This window comes from Cydia pomonella, chromosome 1 (assembly GCF_033807575.1).
Source record: "Cydia pomonella isolate Wapato2018A chromosome 1, ilCydPomo1, whole genome shotgun sequence".
In the NCBI taxonomy this organism is placed as follows: Eukaryota; Metazoa; Arthropoda; class Insecta; order Lepidoptera; family Tortricidae; genus Cydia; species Cydia pomonella.
The window spans coordinates 41,692,693-41,720,358 of record NC_084703.1 but is presented as its reverse complement, the minus strand read 5'-3'; the positions used below and the strand labels follow the sequence as shown (position 1 = coordinate 41,720,358).

General features: G+C 37.3%; 1 protein-coding gene across 3 annotated transcripts; it reads right to left on the bottom strand.

Annotated features, from left to right (window-relative positions):
• Positions 1-68: 68 nt before the first annotated feature.
• On the bottom strand, positions 69-25,901 carry LOC133523910 (uncharacterized). Of its 3 annotated transcripts, none has more exons than XM_061859651.1 (25): positions 25,499-25,901; positions 24,949-25,122; positions 23,935-24,194; positions 23,188-23,360; positions 22,267-22,357; positions 21,233-21,451; positions 20,194-20,440; positions 19,434-19,585; positions 18,172-18,280; positions 14,844-14,889; positions 14,186-14,452; positions 13,978-14,035; positions 13,717-13,763; positions 12,387-12,458; positions 10,929-11,461; positions 10,138-10,489; positions 8,523-8,810; positions 6,630-7,486; positions 6,471-6,493; positions 4,907-6,359; positions 4,330-4,467; positions 3,321-3,446; positions 2,398-2,583; positions 1,660-1,780; positions 69-1,056 (listed from the first exon to the last, which is right to left on the bottom strand). In XM_061859651.1, exons 1-25 carry the CDS (start codon positions 25,766-25,768, stop codon positions 941-943), a joined length of 6,378 nt encoding a protein of 2,125 aa, XP_061715635.1. In that variant the 5' UTR covers positions 25,769-25,901; the 3' UTR covers positions 69-940. The 3 variants fall into 3 exon arrangements, with proteins under 3 accessions (XP_061715635.1, XP_061715636.1, XP_061715637.1); XM_061859652.1 differs by having other exon boundaries at positions 25,509-25,726; XM_061859653.1 differs by having other exon boundaries at positions 25,557-25,726.
• Positions 25,902-27,666: the final 1,765 nt, after the last annotated feature.

Below are 27,666 nucleotides of genomic sequence, written 5' to 3'. Positions count from 1 at the left end.
CTGGGTTAATTTTTACGACTCCACAATATTTCCTAGCGATAGGGTTAAAAATGTAAGATATAAAAATGTATATATGTACTTAAATTTATTTGGAACTTCAAACATAATGAACTTCAAACAACATCACAATCTGGTTGCAATATCAAGCTACGGTTTAAATTTAAGACGGGTCTATGCTAAACTCAAATCATTAAACGTTTAGCGCCACTTGCAGCATCACTAACCCGGGGTTAACCGATTAAACCGTTAACTCATTGTCAAATTGTACAAGTAACCATGGAAGCTCCAGGATTAAGCGGTTAACCCGTTAACCCAGTGTCAATATGTACATGTAACCATGGTAACTCCAGGTTTAACCGGTTAAGTTAGTTAGTGGGATGGTGCAAGTGGCCCTTAAAAATTATGCCATAGATATAGTTGTCGAACAGACATACAACAGTACACGTCGATTTACCAAACGGGAGTAAATTAACAGAATAAAGAATATAAGTATTTGTGTGGTTACTGTGTACATCAAAGTAGAAAGATATATTAATAAATAATAAATTAGCCAAATGAACGATGTCCCCCGCCAAGTTTGCGGCAAGACATTAATGTACTTAACCTTTTGAACGCCAAGGCGTCGTAACTAGTCGTGGCCACTGCGCCAAGAACAACTATAGGTGTTATGGCGGACGCTGTCAAAGTATCCTTCACACTTTCGAGTAAGGTTTACATTAGCTCCCTTGCGCCCGGGATTTTGGCGTTTGAATGATGTTTGTGTTCACGACATAAAGCGTTCAAAGGGTTAAACGTATTATAGCAAAAATATTGGATGTCATTCGTATCTTATTTTATTCACCCGCTTTGGTGAATCGCTGTATTTCTAAGATTAAATACGTGTTGCAGAATTGCAAGGTGCAAATAAACCGTTGCTTGAAAAATAAACGTTCATGTCGTTCTAATCGGAGGCGACGTCCGTGTCAATCGAGCTGATGTCGGCGTCGCTGGCCGGCAAGCTCACCCTGTGTATGCTCCGTGGGACACGATTTCTGTTTAGAGGCCGGTTTTGGTTTTCTGGGTGTGGAAAGAGAACAATTATTATTTATACGCGTAGACTACTGCATAACATTTTACAACTTACATTGAAAAAGAAAGCCTCTTTCTTGATAAAAGAAATTGAAAAGAGGCGACGGCATGTATTGTACAGTTGTAATAAGTTAACAACACGAATATAGGTTTTTGACGCTTATTTATCTGATCTATCTAGGTGTTAAGTATTAATTTGCCCCCTAAAGTTAAACACCGATTCTTACCACATTTCAGTTTTGGAATTAGTCACTAAAGAACAATATTGCTGAAAACCCAACCAAAACAAAATATCAAGGTCATACCAAATCTTGGAAATCAAAAGCCATACCGACCCTGGACGTAAAATTAGGAAAGTTGTTTAAATAGATGATAGTGAAATTAGTCAATCAAACGCAGTACCGCAGACGATTAAGATGAAGCAGGAGCAATAAACGAGTTTATTTCTTTGCATGTGTTTTTTTTAAACGTTAACCGGCAGTGTGAACTGCAATCGACATACGTTTCGTATGCGTGATGATAATCGCTCGCCAACTGTGTTTTCTCCGCCTCGCCGATCAGACAGATGCCAAGAAATTTAAAAAAACTCACCGGGCGCTGCAATGTCTAAAGTTTCAATCAATTCCTCTGGTGGAGCTACTGCCGAGGAATGTGATCGTTCACCCGGTGGTGAATAGTCTGCCAGGAACGATGCTGGGTCTACCACGATGGACTGGAAAGAAAAGTATAATTTAATCACGAAAAATAATGCATGGCCGAGTTCAAAACTCGCCACCGACTGACTACTTTTCTTCTTTTTCAGGCCACAGGACGGAAAATGTGGCAATGGATGGTTTAAATCTTGACTAAAAACTAGCGCTTAGTTATACACCTGAACCAACAGTCTAACAGCTTAAGAAAATGTTTGCAAAACCCTTCTGGGGTCCATGTGATACTTACCTTGTATTTTTTGTAACAACTTTTTACCTTGGTGCAATAAACGATATTATGATTTTGATGACGGCCGTTTATGCCGCAAAAAACGTATATTTCGGCACATCCAAGGAAATCAAAATTTATAGAGTACTTTCTGTTGACCTAGAACTATGAAATTTGGCAAGAAATATCGTCTTACACTAAAAGTACAGAGGAAAATCAGAAAACTTTATTTATATAAAAAAAAATAGTTAAGTTTGTAGGGAACCCTCGGTGCGCGAGTCCGACTCGCACTTGTCCGGTTTTTTTATTAAAAAGTGTGGATCCCCAGCCGACACCCGCCCCCGCGTCTTTATTCGACACCTCGTTGCCGGCTAGATGCATCCTTCAACAAAGAGCAGATTGGTCTCTCACCTCGCTATGAACCGTCGAGCTGCCAGTAGAGCTGAACGAGGTCCCCTGACCCGAGCTGTCCTGCGACTGGTCGCTGTGGATCCCGCAGCCGTCCCCCGCGCCCGCGCCGTGAACCGTCAGCTCGTTGCCGTTCACGTCAAAGTCCAGTTCGGGAACGACTTCGGGAAGGACGGCGTGCCGGCTCGACTAGTGTTCAATATATAATGTATTAGAATACGTAAGGACATATAAAACTACCTCCTTGAAAATAGGCAAGTTGAGATATTTGTGAGCACCTTGACCGTTCCGATATATCTGATGGCGACGTTGTACTACTACCAAGTTCAAGCGATGGCCTGCTAGATAAAGATCATGTTATAGGCATAAAATATCAGACCTAATAGGATATCTATTATTTCAAATTAGTTTCACTATGACAAAAGTTGCTCCCTCGACAACTAGTGGTCAATCCATGTAGACGAAAAAGACCTGCAGCGGTATCATGGTCGCATTTTTATCACCTGCATTGCCATGCGTCACTTTCGCACTTACATACTTGTTAGAACGTCACAGGCATGGTAACAAATGATAAAGAGCCGACCATATTAGCCCTACAGGGGCCTACTGATAACATAGAAAACCAAATTTAGTAATACGTCTCTGTAAAGCTCTTTCATATTCGGACGATAGAGACGCAGGTAACCAACTTACGATATTCGATGTTCGTGGTATGCCTCCGGCTTTGGGGTATATCCTATACCAGTGTTGGCCGAAACGTTAATGCAATCGACCATTAACCATTGACCACAAATTGAACCGTAAACTGTAACCATTCGTTACGGTTCAATTTGTAATGGTTAAAGGCAATTGCAAGTAACGTTCGGCCAACACTGTCCTATACTATTATAATTTTATTATATTTTTAAACTTGTTTTGTAACTTACCGAGAAACTGCCAGATGGCTGCTGACTGATGTTATATAACCAGCTCGGGATCGTAGCGTCTTCCTCCACCGAGCAGGAGACATAGCTATCGGACGAACGGCTGGACACCAACACTTCTTCAGAGGTCTGCCAATAAATTATAGTTGCGGTTAACACATGTAGATAAAACATTAGCACGTTGCACATTTATCTCACCTCATTTGTTTCTTATTCTATAAAAAATGCTCCGCATGAAATACAAATAAAAATATTTAAAAAAATAGATGCACTGTGGTGTAAGGAACTGACTTCTAAAACCGAATTTGATATAACCAGATTCCAGATTTATGAAAATGGGTCAATAGGTTCCTGATATAAACATGCCACAAAGAAAATATTTAACCAGCTAACTAAACGATAGACATAAAGCCTGGTGGCTAAGTTTTTTTTTATACCACGACGGTGGCAAACAAGTATACGGCTCGCCTGGTGGTAAGCAGTCACCGTAGCCTATGGGCGTCTGCAACTCCAAAGGTGTTTCATAAGCGTTGCCAACCCTAAGTTGTACCTTCACGAACAGGGGAAACAAGCACAGCGCACGTAGTTTTCTTTTTCGAATTTTAAAGCTAATTTGTGTTTGTGTTTTGTATAGGGTATAGGGTAATTGCCTGCTAATCAAATCAGTATCTTTTTTCGTCATCTTTTCGAATATCAAAACGATTAGTCACAAAAAAGATTAAGATTTTAAAGTCACCTACTTGTTTTAGTTCTATAGAATTGACTAAATAGAAATTTTGATAAAAAGTAACCGCTACTAATTTTCTCATGTTTTATTTCGTGCATGGTGAGAAATACTTTATTTTAAATACACGCATCATCCCTAATATTGGGTGCCAGAGGAACGTTTCAAGGAAGCTTATAAATAACGTGTAAATAAACTGTTAAAAATAGGTTTCCGCATGTATTACAAGTTACAAACATTTATAACTATAATAAGGGCCTCAGCCAACAGAAAAATAAATGTACTTACAGCTCGTCGAGCCCCCTGCGCACAACTCCCAGTCTCGGAGTCGACGAGGTTCACGTAGTCCGGCTGTTGCCTGAACGCCAAAGGACTCGGCTGAGCGTTCACAGAGAAAGAGCTAAACGCGAGACCAGACTTCGGTTTCTGAAAACATACATAACTGGATTAAGAGCAAGGTTGCGTCAGGCAGTGTTGGCCGAACGTTAATTGCAATTAACCTATTATAATTTAAACCGTAACCGTAACGGACGGTTACGGTTTAAGGTTTAATTTATAATGGTTATTCGGCCAACACTGGCGTCAGGTGCTCGAACTTTCTGGGTGCTTAAATTAGTTACAATACCCTACACCCTATTAATAATGTAATGAATAAAATATCTACAATAAAAACATTTATCTCCCTTATTCATAAACGTCTACTAAAGTTACGATGCCGCTAATAATCGTTTGTCCCTTTGCATCATACCAATACGTCGGTAAGGGACAAACGATTATTAGCGGCATCGTAACTTTAGTAGACGTTTATGAATAAGGAGGTTAGTTTTCAAAATAATTTCAAAAATTCTACTAGCTTACACCTTACCTGAGTTACGCTAATAGTATCCTTATTTTCAGATTGAACTTCGCTTCCTGGCCTGGAAGTAGCGATGTTGTACCAACTTTCGTCCGTAAGGCCCTCAGAAATTTTCGAAGCTGACGGCTGCGACTTGTAAGAGAAATCTGTGAAACTCTGCGTCAGGCTTGCTAATGACCGAACAGCATACGTTTTGTGAAAACTACTGCTAGTCTCATACGCATCAGATCCAATAGGAGTAACGTTATCAAAATCAGAAGATTTTAGTTGTGCATCCTCAGAATCTCTCTTTAAAGCTACTTGCGACGTATCTTTAAAGTTCAAGCATTCTTCTAACAATTGCCTCATTTCATCTAAAATATCATTAGAGCTATCGGTTATGGTTTCTCTCATATTGTCCCTCGCTTTCGACAGCACATCACTGACAAAAATTCTGGGAGAGCTTTTATTTGAAGTTGTGACTAAAATTGTGGTGTTTAATGATTCTTGTGTATCACTTTTTGCTTCACTACAGTCGAAACATGATTCAGTTTTCAAATCTCGTGTATTTGATTCACTACAATCAAGTACTAAAGTAGTTTTTAAGTCCTGTTTGTTACAATATCCTTCGGGTTTGTCATTCGGACATGGTCTACTTTTTCTATCATAACTTTCAAGAAACGGTTTTGTGACACTGGACTTTGACTCTTCACTCGATGCAGCATTATTAGCTGCCTCGTCTAACAATAAATCACCTTTCAGAGACAATTTCGAACAGTTTGGTGATATGGTAGAAATTTTAGACAAGTGCTCTGCAACATTTGTGTGTGACTTTTTAGAAAACATTAAACTGGCTAGCTTCTTAATTCTGGAAACCATTTTGCTATCTGTCCCTTCGCGTTTTATGTTAGATTTTATTGTTGATTTTATCGCCGTAGTTTTCTTATTAGATTGAAAAGGATGGAGATTAGTAATTACTGGGTTTAACGCTATGGTAGCGCTGTTGGTTGACGAGTAGGCAGAATCGTTGTTGCTGAGATTACTAAGTTTGCGCCTTAAAACATCTTCCTTACTTCTCGGTCTGGCCGTAACGGGTATATTTTCTATTGCAGCACTGCAATGAGAGGTCTCCATTTCATTCCTATACACGACGTAATTTACATCCTTTGGAGGTTTAATAGAGACTTTTAACAACGCCGATACCAGATCTTCAACTTTCGATTGCGCTGGTATCGACGTTATCTGTTCGTTGTTTACATTTAACAGATTTGACAAACTATCTGATTTAGCCTCAATCTTGCTGGATTTTTTTGATATCTGCTGCTTTTTTTTCATTTTCTCCAAATAGGGAGGAATGTAGACTTTTCTCTTCTGTGTGATCGGAATAGTATTTTCTTTTATTATAGTAGTCTTTGATGCAAGTCTAGTATGCCGCGGAGGATGGATTATCTTACTTGATTTTGCCTTTATTGATTTTGAATAACTGGAAAATAAAGAAGATAAAATGTTTAATCTGTAGTACTCTCGGCAGAATGGTAATGTGCTTATGAGCAATATTTAATGTATTTAAACCAATACCCAAAATTTAACTTACCTTACAGTCGATTTGGATGTAACCTGTAAGAAAATAAATTAATAAATATGAGCACCTAACTGACCTGTCGCTCAGCTGAATAAAACAACAAGAGATTCTTGTTACATAAAAAGTTACATTTGAATAAATTTACGATGTTAAAACATAAACACAAAATACCTTTGTCACCTGCCGAATTACGGTCCTGTTTCTGGGTACTTGCTGCGTTGTAGGAGCTAATTTAGCTTGTATGTGCATCTTAGTCACAGCTTGTTTCATTTTGTTCGCTTTAGTATTTCGAATTATTATAGGCGTAACGACGGTTTTTTGAACGATCGGCTTTTGGAGTATTGGCGGGACACTCGGTTTACGGGTAAACTTTAGTTTTTCCGATGAAGGTTGGTTAGATTTTCTAGGATTGCGATATCGCCTGTGTCGTTGCCACTCGCCTTGGTAAACTACGTCTTCAGATACCTGCAAATCGTTGTAACTATGGATGTGAACACCCCCACAGCTCAATTTGGACCGTACCCCCTTCGGTACATGCAAAATTCGCGACACTACGTGATTAGAATCTTTCTTTTTTATTTCATTCCATTTCAGCCGGCCATATAGGCTAGGGCTATTATTAGGCATCTTTTTCTTGGTACAGTCAAGAGTATCTTCCACGGGTAGGTTGCGCAGAGTATCAATTAGCGCAGAATTTTTGGCTATTGTGAAAGAGCCAGAAAAAGTTTCTGTTTCTTTGGATGTATCGTTAATTTGATGATTTGAGTCTTTTATTTTAATTCCCACAGATTTCATCCAAGGAGACGCCATTGGCTCACAAGGTTTTAAAATGTCGTGGGTCGAGGTAACGCAGTCGTTTTTAAGGACTGCCCGAACGTCATGATTTGAACCTTCAAAGTCTAAAGCAGGCCCAAACATCTTTAAGGGACACGAAAATGAAGTCGTCGCAGATATCTGACGCTCTGTGCCGCATTGCACGTCCATGCTTACATGACGAATCCCTTTCGACGTCGTAGGTTCGTTTAAATCTAAAAAACATATTGTACTTAAACTAATAGACCATAAAAAAAAGATAAAAGCAAGCACTTCTGAGGAAAAATAAAATAAGACTTTGGTAACTACACTCATGAGCAATAGTTTCGGGTCACTATCATTTAGTTTAATATCTTGAAAACGAATAAAACTGGCGTATTGAAATTAATTGATTCTTATAAACAATTTAGTAATCCTTAATAACTTTACAGGTCGATTCAAGAAAGCTGGCACGAATAAAATGAACGAATATTTCATTGTATGAGTGACACCGGTATACAGTTCCAGCCACCAGTTTAATGGATAACGTAATACGTAAGATAGAATGACAATATTTGTGTAAATATTGTCATTCACTCTTTCATTCTATTCGTGCCATATCTCGTGAATCACACTACACTATTCATAACACATTGATTGATGTGAAGTAATGGCATGAAAAAAAACTGATTGGTCTTTTACAAATTAGAACATTTGCAAATGTTTGCTTTTGTTTTCGTTCTTTCATAAAATGTATTTATAAAAAGTCTCCCAGCTATCCAGTAGCCTTTTTTTAGTAGTAACTATGCTTCTTGCACTCGAGAGTCCTCACGTTGCTGGATAGTAACACTAATTGTCGATAAGGTTCAATTTGTATCCATACACTAGCTTTATTGTGTATAGTGACCCGAAACTTTTCATCCAAGTTCTTCAAGTGCAATTTACTCGAAAACTGTATCTAGTGACTGAAGGGTATGTAATATGCACCCTATATACATATGTGTGGATGTACCTAAAGCCGACCACTGACTAACAGTCCGCCGGACGATATCGGCCGGTCAGTTGTTCGGAACTGTCAAATTTTTGTTGTAACAGACAGGCCGATATCGTCCGGCGGCCTGTTATCTAGTGGTCGGCTTAAATGCCTGTGACAGAGGGACGTCAATGTACATAATTATCTATTAGGGCTGTTTCTAATTTCGTTCATGGCATAATCGTAAAATAGTTTTTTATAATCCATATTGGTCAAAACTAAAACAACGCAACTATTACCATACAAAAAGAATTCCTGTGATGTCGCGTTCACTACCCCGACAGGAAACTTCTCGAACGATGCCATATTATTAAGAGAAGTTGTTAATTTCGATTCCCCTAATTCTTGCTCGTACTCGTCGGTATCAACTTCTGGGTCGGTACCAATGGTACGTTGCAAAGCAATCAATTCCTGGCCGTCTTGCGTTACAATTTCTACAAACGGAGTCTTCAATATGCAAGGAAAAGGGTCCATTTCTTGCTGTGCATTGTTAGATTCTTGAGTGAATGCGCCTATTCCAAGTGGATCTAAACGTTTAAAGGAACTTTTTTTATTACTAGTGACAATTCATAAAAAATAATACAACGAAAAGTACATTTAGGGTCTGTTTCACTAAGTCTGAGAAAAGTGTTGGATAGCTAATTAACAAATAAAATAAAAACTTAGTACTTTATCTACCAGTAAAGCTTATTCGAAGATTGTGAAACGCCAATGATGACGTTATTCGTCAGATAAGTGGCAAGTATTTATTCAGGACTTCACTTGGACATTGTGAAACAGGTCATTAGTACACAAACAGTACTCGTAATGTGTGTTGGTCAACAGAGTATTAAAGATCAGTTCTACATTAAAATTAATTTATTTCATATATATTCTCAGCAAATCGGAAGTAGGTATATAGATAATGCTTAAGGAGAATTGTTGAAACAATCTAAGCAGTTTTGACCCGAATACTTAAACCTCTTTTAGACATCAAGGATAAAATATTTAGATTAAAGTTATGAAAAATCTCAGAGAATATACGTAATTTTATACCATCTAATCGCCATCTAATAGATCTTATTTTAAGTCGAAAGGTATAGCAGCATCATTTCGAGCGATGGCCCCATAACCTTTAGATAGTGCCCGGTATGATGGCGCTACTTTTTGATATTTAACAAATTAAACACATATCAGTGAAAGAATAAGGATCAAAGTTAAATTGCGTTCTAAAAGTTTTAATTATGTGTCGAAAGATGTAAATTTACGTCGTTACAAAGTTTTCTTTGACAATACACCTATATAACCAATTCTCTTTGGTAATAATAAGTAGGCATCGGAGTTTTTATCGCATGGTAAGACTAATATCGAGCTATGGAGTCGACATTAGCAATAAAATTCAACTCATATTCATACTCATAATCATTCACTTATTTAATTAGTGATTTTTATTTTACAAGGACAAGAATGTTTGTAAACGATCCTTTAATTTTGTCTTTCAGGACATAAATATTACTAATAAAATATAATGACCATTTTTATGTATTGATTAATTTACATTCATATTATTTTTACTTTTAATATACAATTTGTTTTTTTTTTTAATGAAGTTTCGTAATATAATCAATACAAAAAATAGTAATTATTCTTATTTGTAATATTTATATATTCAAAGACATAATTAAAGTATAGTATATAACTCGTCAAAGTTCTAGTTCTTGGTTATAAAATTAAAATCACTTATTAAATAGATGAATGAGTATGAGTATGAATACGAGTTGAATTTTATTGCTAATGTCGACTCCATAGCTCACTATCAGTCTTACCATGCGATAAAAACTCCGATGCTTAATAATAAGTATCGAGAAATCATACCATACACCCCAACTGGAGACGGATTCTTCTCGGTATGAGCAAAGTATGTGGTATCATTCAACAAGCTGTTCAAATCTGACAGCTCTAATTCATGCTCGTATATTTCCGCATCCACGTCTGGGTCAGTACCAATCATTCTTTGCAAAGCCACCATTACCGTTTCGCTTTGGCTCAAAATTTCTACCCTATGGCTGTGCTCAGTGGCCGCCACGGGGGCCACGGGGGCCACAGGGGCCTCAGGAGCCTCAGGTGTACCGACGGTATCATTCCAGCAGTCAATGTTTTTTTGAAAAGGCTCGGCTGTTTTATGATGCAAATGTGGGTGACATAATTCAAGTATGCTGCCTGGAATCTGAGATAAAGATAATCAATGTTATATTATTTTATTAATTATCTCGATCGATATGTTCCTGTGTAATATTTTGACGGTAGTCATATTAATCCAATAGATAGGTAGGATAGGTTCGTCAGGTAGCTTCTGATGTCCGAAGAGCACACAGTCCAGAAATAGGAGCCCCGCTCGACTCAGGGGACGAGGCAAAGATATTCACTTTTCACGATATGTCTAGGAATTTCACGATCTGTCTGATCTTACAATCGGGCGCCGACATATACATAAATTACCTTCAAACTGTAGACTAAATCACAAAATTATGCGCGAATATGATTGGAGAGAGAATATTAGCCAATATAACTTCGTAAAATAAAATATTTGGACTAATCTAAAAAAAATACTTTGAGTGAAATTAAATATTCACTTTCTAACTTGTAGGTATACCGCTTACACTTACAGGTTTGGGCGGTACCGAAAGAACCAATGTAGGCCCCATTTTCCTCCTCATCGTATCAATACAAACTAATGTATTATTGTATGTCAATTTGTTCATAACTTTTCCTTGTTTATGTTTAGCACAATCATTTTTCCTGTCCACAACTTTGTTGCTAGATGTATGTACCGGACTTCGTTTCACTGCTATATGTTTCGATTTTTTTTTACAAATACTGCTGTTCGAGCTGTTAGTTACTTTCCTTTTCGTGGTTTTTGTTTTCCCTTTATCATCTCTGCGCGACTTCTTGTGCTTAGATTGTTTTTTCGAAATAGCATCGCCGTATTTTTTATTTTTTATTTCGTTCGTGTCTTCTTGATACAGACTCATATCCTTTTCTCCCCAGTCTTGTAGACTATCAATGTGTTGATCGTCTAACGTGTACTGTGTCAATTCTTCGTTAGGTGACAAACTTAGATCATTAGTCTCAGACGCAGGAAATTTGCAAACTTCGTTAACATCACATAACTTCGATAAGTCAACACTGCTACTATTTTCTAAAAAACAAATTGTAAATAAAAATAATGTCTAACCATTCACAGCACTAGTCTAAATTCTGTCAGGTTTATACAGAAATACACATTTTTAAAATGGTTGATATAACATAGGTATGGGGGGTGATTTGTCGATAAATTTCATCGTACTATACGTGGTTAACGGCTCCACTATACGTGGACAAACACATTGTATAGTTGCTATACAATATCTTTTTTAAATAAAATGTAAGAAATTGAATGTACCATTATTTTTTTCCTTTTTGAATGTTTTTAAAAAACTAATTTTTTTAAACTTTGCGGTCTTGTTTTTTTTTATTATTCCCATATATTTTATAAGTTTCCAATTTATTGTAACAAATTCGTCATTTATTTTCTATCTAGATTTAGTTATGTCAACAACCCTATTCAGCATCCACTCTTTTCTTGGGAGTTATCATTCGAAACAATCGCGAAACCACTTTAGTAATTATACAGAAAAACATCCTCAAAGAAGCTCCCACATCACTGAAAAGTCGACGTATGTAACGGCTCTAAGGATGTGCAAGTTGCGGAAAGTTCCCAAAAGCTGGATAAGTTCTCAGTAATTTCTGGATAATTTCAAATGAAACAAAGGAAAATTTCATTTCGGAAATGAAACATTTCGATACTCATACAAAAATTAGAAACTTCCGAAATTATTCTATGAGAAAATTTTGGAAACTCGACGGCACATCAGTAGACGACTAAGGCCGGTTGTAGATGTCCGGTGTTTTCGCCGGACAATTGTCCGGGATAGGCGACGATGTCTGGTTTTCTTGAGTGTAGCTGTCGGTAGCCATGTACAAAACCGGACGTAGTCGCGTAACACGGTCCGGTTTCCGGCGAAAACACCGGACATCTACAACCGGCCTTAAGGAAATGATTAAAATCAGCAAAATTTACTCACTGGAATCATCGGTAACCTTGGAAGGAAAAGACTTGTCACTGCCGTGTTCATAATTTATTTCGTGTGAGTTACCTAAAAAAAATACGTTCCTTCATGAACCCCTAACAATTATCTGATATAGTGCCAGAGACTAGGAAACAAACAAGACCGGCAACCTCCTTTTAACAATGCATTCCCCGCGTACCTTTTTACTGATCTTCCGTTTTATTTTTATAAAATCTGTGACCAACTGCTACTTATGGCTTCACTTATGTTGAGTGTACACAAAAGTAGTATGGGGTTGGTAACTGTTAAAGGTTTGCAAAGATGGCGCCCGCGTAGGTTTTTCTCTAGTTCTGATGAGATTTAGATTCTAGTCCATGCCATACTATAAAAAAAAGATTGGACACAATTTTAGGGATTGATAAGAAAATCTATGGTGGCGCCATCTGTAAAATAGTCGACCGGCCAACCCCATCAAAGCATAATAAAAGCATCTTTTGCATATCCTTTTCTGATGGCACCGACTAGTTTTAAGATTATTAAACCTTTTCTAAGGGCTATTAAAATGCTTTATTTGTTTTTAATCTACTTTTGTGAATCAATCTCTTACACACAATTTTAAGTTTTGTAGGTAATTATTATAAATAGAAAGTAGCTACCCTAGGTACTGTACCCCAGGGCCGGATTTCTACCTAAGTCCACAAGACCCAGGCCTAGGGACGTAGGCAACCTAGCAATGGTTTTAAGATGGAGAAGGGGGCCGCCTTAATTCTAAGTGCCATACCAAAGTACCTATAGGGGCTGTAGGTGTCTAATTCGGGGGCCTGCTGTTCTCTAGTTTTCATGCATGAGTAAATAAAATTTAATGTAATCTACAATATTGACGATTCTCGCAGTGTTGAATGGGGGCTATCAGTCTACTTTATTTACTAGACTCTGATGGTACCAATGGTGGGACAGGATACCTGACCAAAACCACAGTCTAAGGCAAAGAGAATTGATTGTAATAGAGAGGAACAATCTAAGAAAAAAACGTGCCCCTTAGTGTGACATCCAAAACAGATGGCGCTGTACTACGCTACGCTATATATTTTGCGGTCACTGAATCGTCAAACGTCAACTTTTCACATTTAGAGTTACCGCGAAATTATGGAGCTGTACAGCGCCATCTCGTTTACTTGTCAAATTCGAAGCACGAAATTGTCTTAGATTTTACGCATCTTACTCAATCAATGTATCTTTAATCTAAGGTCATTTTCACAAACTCAGCCCAAAATTTATTAAATTACAAAAGGGTAGGACAACAGTAAATAACATACAAAGTTTTATAAGACAAAGAAACAAATACCTGCTGACATTCGCAATATAGCCTCATACTTTTCAAGAAATCTTATCCTGGAAAAAACAAATTGATTTAAAAATTACTTTCAGTGGCACTTTAGTTCAATACTACATAATTACTTACCGTCGTAAAAAAGGATTTGATGAATATAAGCAAATCGCTAAAACACGCTATTGTATCATTTAAGATGCAGAATACCTTATTCTACAGTAACAAGGAATAAAATTGACATCCCAACAAATAACAATTAAAATGTTTGTTTCTTACACTGTATCATCTTCTGCCTTAATTCTAGATAATTGGCTGCTTATTTCATCCCCCGTGTCTAAAAATTTAAAAATATAGATTAATTACTGATAGATACCTGAGTAATAAATAAGCTATAAGATATTTCATTTTGACAATCGTCATTGCCAGGAAAAGTCCTGGTAATCTATAACTCTTTAGTGGTAACGCTTAACGTAAGTCGACTTACCATAGCTGAAACCTTTAAATCGAACGATCTCGTTTTTCCGCAAACTCCTTCTCAAAACCGATTTCTCCGTCAACGTCATCAGTTCGAGAAGTTTCGATTGAAGCCATTTGGATCGAGCCGGGCCCCGCGCGTGTGGCCCCGAACTCATCGCGATCCTCTTCAGCCTACACACGACTTGGCCTAACGCCTGCTTAACGTCCTCTTCTTGGGGCAACATCAGACGAAGCATCTTGATTTTCCGGGCAATGGTCCGATTGAGCAAGCGGCCTGCGTAGTAAAGGAATTTGGACTCTACAGATAAAGTCTACACTATCATATACGTCTACATACTACTGACGATACGCTTTCTCTCTTTCGAGTTAGATACTAGGCTTAAGGATATTAAAATTAGTGGACGACCGGTCCTCCATTCCACTTTTTGATATCTAACAAAATTAACACATATCAGTGAAAGAATAAGGATCAAAGTCAAATGGAGCTCTAAAAGTTTTAATCATGTGTCGAAAGATGGCAGTAAATTTACTGTGGCTACAAAGTTTACTTTGACAATCCACCTCTATTTCAAATTCTCGTTGCTGGCGGTCAATGTGTTAACGAATCTGCCAAAGTGCATAAAAAAAATCTACCCAGTCAAACGTGACAATAAAAAGTAACGAACCATTTAAATCGAGTCCACTAGAGCTTTCATTGGATACGGAATCGGACTGAAAAAAAAAGGATTCCTACATATAAATTAATGCAAAACAAAGATAAAGGAAGGTTCTAAATATAAAATCACATTTCAATACCCCATGGCGTTTTAATCAAATTTAATGCCCTCATGATCAGGTCATCTAAAAAGCAAAACGCTTAAGTAGCAAAATGCCTGAAACGGATGTCTAAGAAGCTTTATACCTAAGAAGTAAAATACATTACAATCATAATGCCTAAGACTTAAATCATCCAAAACGTCAAATGTCTGAGTAGCAGAGTCACAAAATATGCTGTTGCCTAATTTATGTAATGTCTAAAACGCAAAACAGCTGAATGGCAATATACTTTAAATTAGATTTACCTAAATTGTAGTATATCTGATAAGCAATTGTCCTGTATACACCAATAAGTAAATTATCTTGACGTGTATTTTACAAAATAGGGATCTATAATACGAAAATTTTGTTGCTGTGGCATCATTATAGTAGATTTTTTAGTCTTGAATTAAAAATTGGAGTATAGAGCCACCCGGCACCCGCTACAATTGTAGTGTTATTGTGACAATTTGACAAGCTCTTCGCGAAAGTAATATCTGTTTATTGGCGAAATTATTAAGTTTTTTTAGCACACATCCCGCCCGAAGGTAAGTGGTAATTGTGGCCTATGGACGCCTGCAAAGCCAGTAATGGACACTTTCACATTTTTCGCACCTGTCACCGTGGTGAAATAGGCCCTTGGAGGGCTTAAATCCTTAAAAGTTAGCTTGTTTTAATTAAAGGAAACATTCCCTTATTTAAATTAAAAGCGGCCAAGTGCGAGTCGGACTCGCCCATGAAGGGTTCCGTAGCAGCAAGTAACATATAACATAAAAGTTATTTATGACGAATTAAAAAAAAACTACTTACTAGATTTCGTTCAATCCAAATTACTTTTATTAATTTGCATATTGCTGCTGCTGGTATGTACATTTTTGCTGATTGTACAACACTGACCGCTCCGATACATTTGATGGCGACTAGTCAGCGTCATATAGTTCGTAGCAGTCAAAGTGTCAAAATAGTCACACCATACAAGTTGTAGGGATGAACTATATCGCTGACTAAAAGGTAGGTAGGTTACCTGTTAGACGACATGGTGCGTTTCTGGCATTTTGCTACTAGGTCCTAATGCGATTTAGGTAATCAAAAAAGCAGACATGGTGCGTTTCAGGCATTTTGCTACTAGGTCCTAATGCGATTTAGGTAATCAAAAAAGCAAACATGGTGCGTTTCAGGTATTTTGCTATTAGGTCCTAATGCGATTTAGGTAATAAAAAAAGCAGGCATGGTGCGTTTCAGGCATTTTGCTAGCTAGCTGTTGTGCGTTCTAGGAATTTTACTACTTAGGCTTTTGCCTTTTTAGATGACCTGATCATGAGGGATTTAATGCTTATCGAATAAATAACAGTTGGTAAAACAAACTAGTACTACAGCGTAATATATTTTTCAGGTCAGCAGCTCGAATAAGGGTAATTTGCTGCTTAAAAACAGTGAGCAAAATCGCATTTTGCTCACCGAGTGAGACAAAATAACATTCAAGTGACCTTTAGTTTCGAATGTCATTTCAAGGTGCGGGGCCTAATACGAGTTCGAAATATTTGGATTCTATTGTCTTTATCCCTTTCACGTCCATAGCAAAAAGAAAGTGACAAAAAAAGTGCATACGTAATTCAACGGTATATTGACGGTTTATAATAGACCCCCGAAATAAGTCAGACCGCATCGTTCCAAAACACCCTACGAGTCTTCATTCGTAATAATTAATTAATGAAATAAAAGTTTAAAATGTAATAAAAACACCATATTTTACGTATTTTATTATAAAATCAAAACAATGAACTTATACAAATTTACGCAATTGTTACGCAGTAAATAATTCTACTTGACTACTTTTAACGATCTCTACTATAGTTGACAAATAGTGGTATCCGCAATTCGGACCGGATCTTACAATGTTTTTTTTTTTACAAAAAAAAGTTGTCGATTGAACCTGTCAATTGATGTTCGTTAATTCATTATTTTCGTATTTTTTTATTGAAATTTCGTTCGTTTTGTTTTATTGCGGTAATTAAAGTTAATTGTTAGAATACCTTCAGAAAACATGAGTGAAATAGTGATCCGTCCGTCTGGATTACATTTTTTCAGGTTGTATTTTTTGATGGCTGACTGACGTGAAAAATTTTGTGTACTACACGAGATCAAAGTTATTTACATCTCGTGCGCTTTTGAGTCCCTTACTACGCTCAAGATTCTAAATTAGATTCACTCGCTACGCTCGTGAATCTATTATAGAATCTTTCGCTTGCACGGGACTCAAAACAAGCACTCGAAGAAATATCAAACTTTGCTCTCTTGTTGTACAAATAACTATTTCACCTCAGCAGCTCGAACAAGCCTACTTTCGTCACTCCAGGGAGTGAGACAAAGTAGCTTTTTAATTTAGTGAAGGCCATGAATACAGGAATAAAAACTTTACTTGATGTTGAATTTTATTTACCTTTAATATGTTCTCACTACTGAGGTAAAAAGTTGTATGTGTCACACGAGATCAAGTTAATTTACATCTCATGTTTTTGGGTCCCTCGCAAGGAAAACTAACTTCCCTCTCTTGTTGCACCAATAACTATTTTGAACACCTAATGATAGAGTTATAATATTATCCATATTTTGATAGATATGGCCAGAAATCGAAATCAGACAGTATATAAAAGTTTTTGGCAAAAAAATTGGCACAAGCTTTAGTCGCTGACTGTACTTTTCTTATCACAGGCAACTAATACTCATCGGAACAATTCTAAAAACACCAAACAAAATTGGGTTACCTTTCCACCAAAGATGTGCTTCGCTTCATTGCTATGGATGTGTTTGATATCCACCAATCATGTTAAATCATAGCTTAATTAAACCCGTTTCCACCAGTGCTATGCTATGTGCACCAATGAGCATGACTGGTGGATATGATATCAACACATCCATAGAAACGTAGCGTAGCACATCTCTGGTAGAAAGGTACCTTAAGGTTGCGTTGTTTCATCACAGAATTCCTATGGCCACCTCCTATCTCCATCATCAGATCAGCTCGATTGTACCTTATTGCATTGTCATCCGACTTACATATGTAGGCAAATTTTCAGCTCAACCGAAAATCGAGAAATGGGTCAAATTTAGCTTGCAAGATTTGACACTAACAAAATAACATACATACTGACAGGGCAAGTTAAACTAGAGGTTGTAAAAAGAAAACTGGTATTTTACGTCGAAGTTGGAGTCGAACTCCTCGCCGTAGTTGGCCTCCGAGACGTCGACGCCAGTGTACACGACGGATTCTCCTTCCAACTCGTACCCGCTGTCCTCCATGAGCATACTAAAATCAAACAGGATTTATTGTAATAGAGAGGTGAAGTCTAAGGAAAAAACCTCATAACTGGTCCGATCTCGTGTCCTCGGCCACAGCTCGTCAGCTCGTCGTGCTAATCGATTTTGAAAACAACCGACACTGTGTAAGGTTTATAACCGAACGTAACCCGAACGCGAATATAAACAATAAGCGCGCGTCCCCCGCGAGCCCCTTGGACTCTTGCCCAAAAAACTGCTCCGGACGCGAGCCGAGCCGCGAGACGACCCACGGGCCCACTGATTACATATGCGTCTCGTGGCACAAGCGAGTGTAAATCCGCTAATAGAAAGGCACATAACTTTAAAAAAGGTTTGTTAAGTTTTATGAATAAGGGGGTAAGTACCGTAAACTTGCTCGCTATTGCCTACCATACCCAATAGTGCCTGGCTTAAAAACAGTGGTTCTTTACAAAACTGTTATCTTGTCTCATTTCTAATAAGTGTCCAGATTCCCTCATTATTAGTCTTTTTTTCCGGATACTTGGAACGAAAAGTTCCCGGCAAATGAAATACATTCAGAGAAAAAACGAAAACTTTAAGGGTTTCTTCTCAAAAGGAAAAAAATGTATCCTTATAGGTTCACCTTGTTGTCCGTCCGTCCGTCTGTCTTTCAAGAGACAAGTCTTTGTCTTGGAAACACTTAAAGCCCCTGAAGCTGAGAAAAAATGAAATGTGCCGTAAAAAACCGTAAAATCCGACACTGTTGACCAAGAATTCGTAGTTATACTACAACTTAGAGGTACAATAGTATAGAGATGAAATGGCAGAGCTTTCAGTAGGCGTAGCAGAGAAAACGTTATTATTGTTTGTCTCATTTTTTTTTCATACCCCACCGTAAATTTTAGTATAGTTTATGGTGGGCGACAAATAACTCGACCAAACTACGTAGGTTCTTTTTGGCATGTTGTCAGGAATATTAGTGTTTTAATTTTGTCGCATTGCGTATGTTCTATCCCTCACGGGCGCACGCGTATAGCACATCTATACGATCCTACTATCTATGTACAGTCAGCCAAGAAAGTGGTTTACCACTTTTCGACTCTATTACTTGATAAATAGAGTCGAAAACCACTTTCTTGGCTGATTGTACTACAAGTACAAGGAAAAATCTGAACACTTACATAACTTTTTCAACGTCATCCGTGATATGTTTGACAGCGTCCATCAACGCCCCCACAGGTATCTCTAGTTTGCTGCCCCGAACGTGCTTATCAAAAAACTTGTTGATCTCCGCTGATAACACCTCGAGAATCACATCTTCTTCGGATCTCCCCTGGAATATGCAAGTGATCGTGTAAATAGAGATGGTGTGTTAGGGTAATTAGGGCCTACAGGGAGGGTTAGGGGGAAGTGGGGTACGCGAAAAATAGGGTAGGTAGTGTAGCCGAGTTTGAAGCGACAAAGAGTGTAAATACTGAGACCACCTGTTTTTACCTCCATCTAATTGTCTTTATTTGTTTCTGTACTTGTATTGTAAACTGTGTGAGGTGCGCAATAAAGAGTATTATATTGTAAATGCCTTTATATGTGATTTTTCAAATTATTTACTGTGTTAGCTTCTTGGTCCGACTCTAGCAGCTTGAAAATATATTGTTCATACATATGCAGGTAAATCAGAAGCAAACATCATAATTCAATAGTAAAATGATTGACCAAGCGAACGCAAAGCGCGAGCGAGGCGGCGCCGAAAATGCTTTCGTATATCCGGCTGTCTCCTCTACATGTCGTATTTCTCAATAGATTCTCGTGAAATTTAGTTAATTATATGGCTTTTATTGTCGAGTCAGTGTTTGGATTATTTTCTAAAGGAGCCATCCTTTTGTCAATCTAAGTTCCCGGCCTGCCTAGCTAGACAACTTAAAGTGTACAACTAACGATTACCTCATACGGAAAGTTGTACACTCCCACAACCTTATAATACTGGTTCCAATATGGAACATTTTCGCCCCAGTTCACGTTGTTCCACACATGACGCTCATCGCCAGAGCGATGGTTTATTTTGCATGACAACTGATCAGTCAGCTGTAGGATTTCATCCAACCAATCCATTTTGTTGTATTCGTTTTTTTCCATTAAATACTGTGTTATTTTCGAGAACTGCTTTACATAATGCATTGTGTTATTTAACCTGAAACATAATAGTAATAGGACAATATGGTTTACTTTACTATAGAGGCCGAGAAGCGAAGGATTGCAGGCCAAGTAGATATAGACGAAATAGGGATACGCGGCCGGCAACCTCGTGTCTCGCCGAGATTTGTATCGCATTTGTTTTATTTGTAGGTTTACACAGCTAAAAAATTTGATGGTTGAATGGCACAATTTGACGTTTAAAAACAAAAGAAGGTTGCTTTACAGGCCTAGGTGTATAAGGTTGTATGAAATTCCTTTAAATATCATCTTCACTAATCGCACCGGATACGTAGTATTTCCGGACCTAGTTTGAAGTAAGTCATGTCAACATTTCATTACAAGTTTCAGAAAAAAGAAAACAATCTCAAAAATATAAAATATAATAGAAAAGAGTAAGCAAAGCTTTTAAGTTTTGACGACCGGTCTGGCCTAGTGGGTAGTGACCCTGCCTATGAAGTTGGTTCTGGGTTCAAATCCCGGTAAGGGCATTTATTTGTGTGATGACTCTGATGAGCATGGATATTTCTTCCGTCATTGGTGTTTTCTATGTATTTATGTAATTATATATATCATTGGCTAAGTACCCACAACACAAGCCTTTCTTGAGCTTACTGTGGGACTAAGTCAATTTGTGTAATAATGTCCTATGATATTTATTTATTTATTTATAAGTAACCAGAGTTATTGATAGGTGTAAAGTCTAAGTAAATATTGTACCCAGAGTTTGACTTCCACCTAGATGGTGCTCTATGGCATAATTATAAAATATTAAAAAATCTATATGAACCTGCTTGCAACATCTCCAATTTCATAAACATCTCCGTCGGATCTCTTACGAGGCATCCTGATCTCGTACATAACGTCATCGTCGAACATGACAAATTTCTTGCCAAATTCTACTTCAAGGTTGCATTGAACACTCCTGTCTATAGCCTGAATCGTCAATTTGAGACTTGAAAACTGAGTGTCCTCAGATGAGTATTGGCTAAACTCTGAAGATTCAGGTCTGTCGAATAGTACATAAGGTTTGTTTTACAATGAGGTTTCCAATTATACGGTTGCAAGTACAAAACAATATGGTAGTTTATCCAGATAAAAACGCCAATATGCATACATATAGCTACAAGCAGGGATGCATAAAAACTACTCAAATAACTACGCTATCGCTATTGCCATTGTGATTACAATTATAGTTCGTGTCATCCACGATGACGCGCAGATTTGTCAAATCTAACCTGTAATAACATGACCATACGAGTCAAGGCACTCGCCGTCGTGAATGACACGAACTATAAAAAATAAACTGCGAGAAGTACAAGAATCTGCTCTCTGCAATAAAGGGGCGCAAAATTACATTTTTTTCAAAAATATATTTTTCGATCATGCATTTGATAACTGAACCTTCTTCCCTTAGATTTCTACAAATTTATAAGAAATTCAGATAATCAGAAAATATATATTGAATTTCGGGCTTTCGCATTGCATATACATAAATCATATAAGGGCCAAGAATATAAACAAAAGTGGTACCGATAGTTGTACGAAGTCATGTACGAAGTTTAACCCTTTATTAAAGCATAGGGTCAGAATTTATGCAAAAAGAAACCCTATCACTTCGATATATAGTTCAAAATCAGATGGGAAACTAAAATTTACAAAATTATATTGAATGTCATCTACATTTGTTGTATGAGGGCTGTCACGAGTTCTTCATTTACTAAACTCTGGTGTTACACATACACCACGCCTCAGTGAAGCTGAGCATGTTGTTTCTTCTACTTTAGACGGGTATTTAGTTCAGTTGTTTATGTTCATACTAACTCGAGTAGTCTATCGAACGAGCTGTGCGAGCTATTCGCATTCTTGGGTGATATCCAGCCAATCTCGCTTACTTGTTCAGGCTCTGGGAGATCTAAAGATATTCGTTACACTAAATATTGCGTTTTATTAAAGTACATGTTCAATCGCAAACGCTAAGTCATTTTATGCCATTCGCAAATAAAGTGGGCGGATAATACTATACACCATTCTGAAATGTTGTAGTCCCAAATAAGTTGACATTCTATTTGCTTAAGACCCCGTAGGTTCGTGTTCTGTTCTCGCGAAATGTATGTGCGTGCTCGCGACTGCGGATATCACATTATTAAAATTTTGTTGTAAGTTTTAACTAAAAACATTAATCGATTAGTTCCCTCAAAAATCATATTCGACCCATTTTTAGCCGCAATATTCATATTTTGAACTTTCGTGTAAGTATAAAATGTGACAAATTTATAGAGTGCGTTTTAGACTTATATTCATGTTTTTTTTTTCTATTGAGCGAAAGACAAACAAAATAGGATTCCAATCGATGAAGTCACTAGAGAAAATCATCATATTGCTAATTTTTTTAAATATATTTTTATTAAAAAATCGTATTCTGATCTAAAAAAGCGGTACGATTTTTCAAAACTTTACTCTGAACCTACGGCACCTTAATAAAATCCAATGTACCACTCTCTCGACTTCGGAACCAGGGGCATTTAGGTTTTATGGACATAAGAAGCAGGTTTCGAAATAGCTTCTATCGCAGAAATTGCTACTAAACATTATTGCTTGGCGCTTATGCCGTTATTAATTTTCAGTTTCATTAGCATTTCGCTAAGCCAGTTCATGATCACACAAATATATAGAAAATACACAGAGCTCGTTATTCAGAAATACACATCGTTTATAGTATCTGATTTTACTATGAATACTCACGTGAAACCATCACCAAGCTGTTAACATTGAGTTCCATTTTCTTATAGTAATGTTTTGATATGAAGAGCACAAGCTGACTAAAACAGCCATAGTGAGAGGTGCCCACAGGTCCGGGCCCAATGCCTCTTGACATGACCATGTATTCTGGGTATCTCATTACAATGTTACTGCACCTGTAATATTCAGTGACATTTAATAATCTTACAATGGAAAATAAATACAATACAAGGTTAAACAATTGATTGCAGATTGTACTAAATAATAAGAAATTGTTCGTAGAGTCCCTCCGCGCGGAAGAATTGAAACTTCGTAATGTGGAGATGAAAATAATGCTCTAAAATACATATGGTTTATATTAAGAGGTAAGTGATACGGGTCATCTAGTAATGAATATTATAAATTAAAATACGGAGGGACTCCACGCACAATGTTTGTTTTAAATTAAGATTTATAAAATAGATTTAATAATACATATAATTAAATATATTCTAAAATTCCTAAATTATAGATAATATAAAAAGAAAAAATCCAAAAAGTCAGTTCCACAGAGATTTGAACTCGAATCACTGGATTCAGAGCCCAGAGTGCTAACCATTACACCAGTGAACAAGCTGAGCTAATCGACGAATTTACTCATCACAAACTCTTACTACTTTATGTTACCGATTATAGCGTTAAACGTTTAACGCAACCTTATTGGAAGTCACATAAGAAGTTTCACTTCAAGTATTGAGAAAAAATAATTACCAATCATGCAACTGTTCTCTGGTCCATTCAAAGTAATGATCTGACTGCCTCAGTCCATTCTTGTCCAAATTCTTCATGAGACAATTAAAATCTGCATTAGGCGTAGTAAATAGGGCAACCCAAGGCTTGATAAAACCAAACACATTGTGAACGAGTCTGTCTAGATCATGGGGCAACAGTTTTTGTATCATCTCAATAGCAATGACTGCATCACAGCCGATAAGCCTGTAGTCTGGGTCGGCTGCATTACCTTGAAGTAGCTGAAATTACAAATTACTACAAGAAAGTCGCCATTGACATATATCACAGGATGGGCCTTACATGCACTAAGAATGGTGCTAGTTCAGTTGTGCCACTCACAAATTCGAGCCAATTGTGCAGTCTAACGTGACTAGTTGTGACCAATCGTGCACATGATGCGATCTCATCAACCAATCACGTTGTGGCATCAGACTGCACAATTGGCTTGAATTTGTGTGTGAACCACTGCACTAGCACCATTCTTATAGCCCGGCAGGCCCAGTCTTAGATATATGTCAATGTAAGTTGCTGGATTCTAGTTGTTCACCACATGCAAATGTTGGTAGTCTGGCAATCTCATACTTCACTTTGACAATTAACTGCTAGACTTGATACATTTTCAACAGACACAGAAAAGAAGTATATTAATTTGCATTAGCTTCAGTCAAGTGATGCTTTGATCCATTACAACTTTGAGTGTTCAAAAATTCAAATATAGATTAAATTCATATTATCAGTGTGCTTTTAAATTCTGCTGTATATATATAAAACCTTATATAGGCTTTTCTTTTCCACTCTGGAAGAGAGAAGCAGAAAATCAGACTGCTTGGAGATTTGGAGAGGCAGATGCCCAACAGTGGGCACATACTTGCTGAGAAAGAAGTGTTTTCTGGATATCATTTCGGTTTTGAGAAATTGAGCACTTCTTGGAATATACAAATACAACAACAATATCAGGTTTTCAAACAAACCTAAGAACTCTAACAGACTTACAGTTATTTGCAATGGTTTTCCCCATCTTTCTAAATAATTTACTGATAAATCACGCATATCACAGGTACAGTTCAGAGAGTGTGCGATATCTAGACCAAGTATTTGTGTTACTCCTGTCACTTCAGTTAGGTATCTCAAGAAATTTATGTCATAGTGCTTCCCTATGTTTAAGACCTGAAATATAAAGGTTCAAATTTAAGTGTTATTAGACAGTATAAGACTTATTTCCACAGAAAAGTACTTTTTTTATCTTTGGGTAGGTTTCGTCATGCAGTGACGATGTCACCCCTGTAATGGAAATATACTTTAAAAAATTAAATAACAGATCTGCGGCAGTATCATGGTTCCATTTTTATCACTTGTCACTATGCTCGTCACTTTCGCGCTTACATACTTGTTAGAACGTGACAGGTATGGTGACAAATGATAAAGAGCCGACCATCTTAGCCCTGCACCATATAGCATTCGACAGTTGCATCATAAATGTAAAGTGTTCATGAGCAAAGCAAGCTACGGTCGATAAAAAAAATAAAAATAAAACAGAACTTGCCTTCTCTAACCTGCCAAACCATTGTTCGTCCATAAGGCAATCGCAGACTGCTGCATACCGTTGAGCGTACACCGGCGGGAAGAATACCACCCCGCATTCGTCATCGCGGTCTGCATAAACCTGCTCTTCGATTTCTTCCTTCACATGCACCAGGCCGTTATCACTCAACTTCCTAACCAGTTGAGTGAAAAACGGTGGTAGCCATCCATCCAAAAGGGCCAAAATGGTTTCACGGAAAATAATCAGCATCTGCAATGCTATGATCATCATGCAGCATTATAGGATTTTGGGATTTGTAATGGAATTAAAGTATTATTATAAATTATATTGCAAGGATTTCTGCCAAAACTATTGCACTGACATGTTGATGTTCATATGTTTTTGTTGATGTTTTGAATTGAATTTTGGTCTTGTGTCTTTGTGTCTACTGTCTACACTCTATGGTCAAGCCGACGAATGTCAATGTCAATGATGTCAATCGAAATTCTTGGCCTATTTAAGTCACTATTAAAACAGCTAAGTACGTAAATGCGCGGTTTATTTCATCATATTTCATTAAATATACGTTTTACTTTTGCCGTGCCAGTTTATTAAGGCATCATACGCACGAGCGCTTTTATAACGCGCTTTAAAAAAGCGTTTGAATGGCACAAATGTATAGAGACAGACCAAGCTAAGTTGGCAGTGATTTTGAAAGTCTAGACGGTGTTATTTTAAATGTCAAACTTCTATGAAATTATGACGACTCTTGCACCGACCGGGCTATCAAAATCGCTGCCAACGTATCTTGGTCTGACTCTACCTGTGTATTTATTCACACAATGGCAGCTACACTTTATTGACGTGCGTGGTTGGATTTTTGACTTTGAGCTTCGGCCATTAATTGAATTCAGCCTATCGCGAAAACCGAAATTCGACGTAATTAGAGGGACAGAGAAAAATACCCCCAATTGACGAACATTGATTTTCGCGGTTAGATATAGCACTGGATCGAAGAGTAAAGTAAGTATGTTACAACCAAAGAATACAATACTCACAAACAACGCAACGCTTTTTAAACTCTCGTGCGTATGTGGCCTTAAAGAATATTATTTTAAGTGGATAAGTGGAGATCATAAACATGTTAATTTATATTTAATAAATCAATTTACAAAAATCCACATAACTAACCAAAGAAAAATAAAATTCTTTGATAAATAATGAAGCTACGGTTCCAATTTTTTTTTTCGTATGGCAATAAATAGGAAATAATTATTAAATATTAAAAAGAGCGCGGGAAACGTGAAACGCGGCGGTCCAGTTTTAGGTTTCTTGTAAATTTAATTTCCATTTTAATATTATAGATCAGGGAATCAGTAATTTGTATATAATTTTTCACATAGTTTGTATATATTGTTGTATTTGTATATATAATTAGTGTAATTTCGTCGTAGTTGGTAAGTTTTTTCGTATATATGTAATGGGGGATGACGATCCTCCCGACCCTGGAGGTGATAACCTCCAGGTCGGAAGTAATGTTATTATCGATTCAGCAATGGACACGGACTCTTCTGTGGGGAGCAGAAGTGAATTGAAAAGAAATAAGAGTCACAAAAGATGCAAAACATGTAATAAAAAAAGAAGGAAAAATAATGGCGGGGACTATTCGTGCGATTGTCAGAACATCATACAAGAAACCCAAGCTCCTTCAAACTCTAACATTCAGGTTACCAAAAACTCTTCGGATAACTTAAATACAAAAAATGACTCTTCTAATACCAAGGTTGGCAGGAATTTATTTTCATCTTCCGATGTTGCTCCCTTCACGGTGCACGTACAAATGAAACAAACAGATGCAAAATCATCTCTGCACCCGGTGTCCTTTGGGAAATTTTTACTAAAAAAAGGCTTCAGAAACATTATAAATGGAAGTGTTAAGCGCATTGGTAGGACACGTATAGCGATGTCGTTTTCAAATTACGTTGACGCAAACTTATTTGTTACTGATACGTGTCTTGAATCAGAAAATCTTACCGCATACATTCCGTCGTTTTCTGTGACCCGTATGGGCTTGGTTCGAGGTATTCCAGCACAGTGGTCGGAGGAGGAAATAGTTTCCAACATTTCCGTGCCCATGGGGTGTGGAAAAGTATTAAAAGTACGACGTTTGAACCACAGAGTTGTGGTTA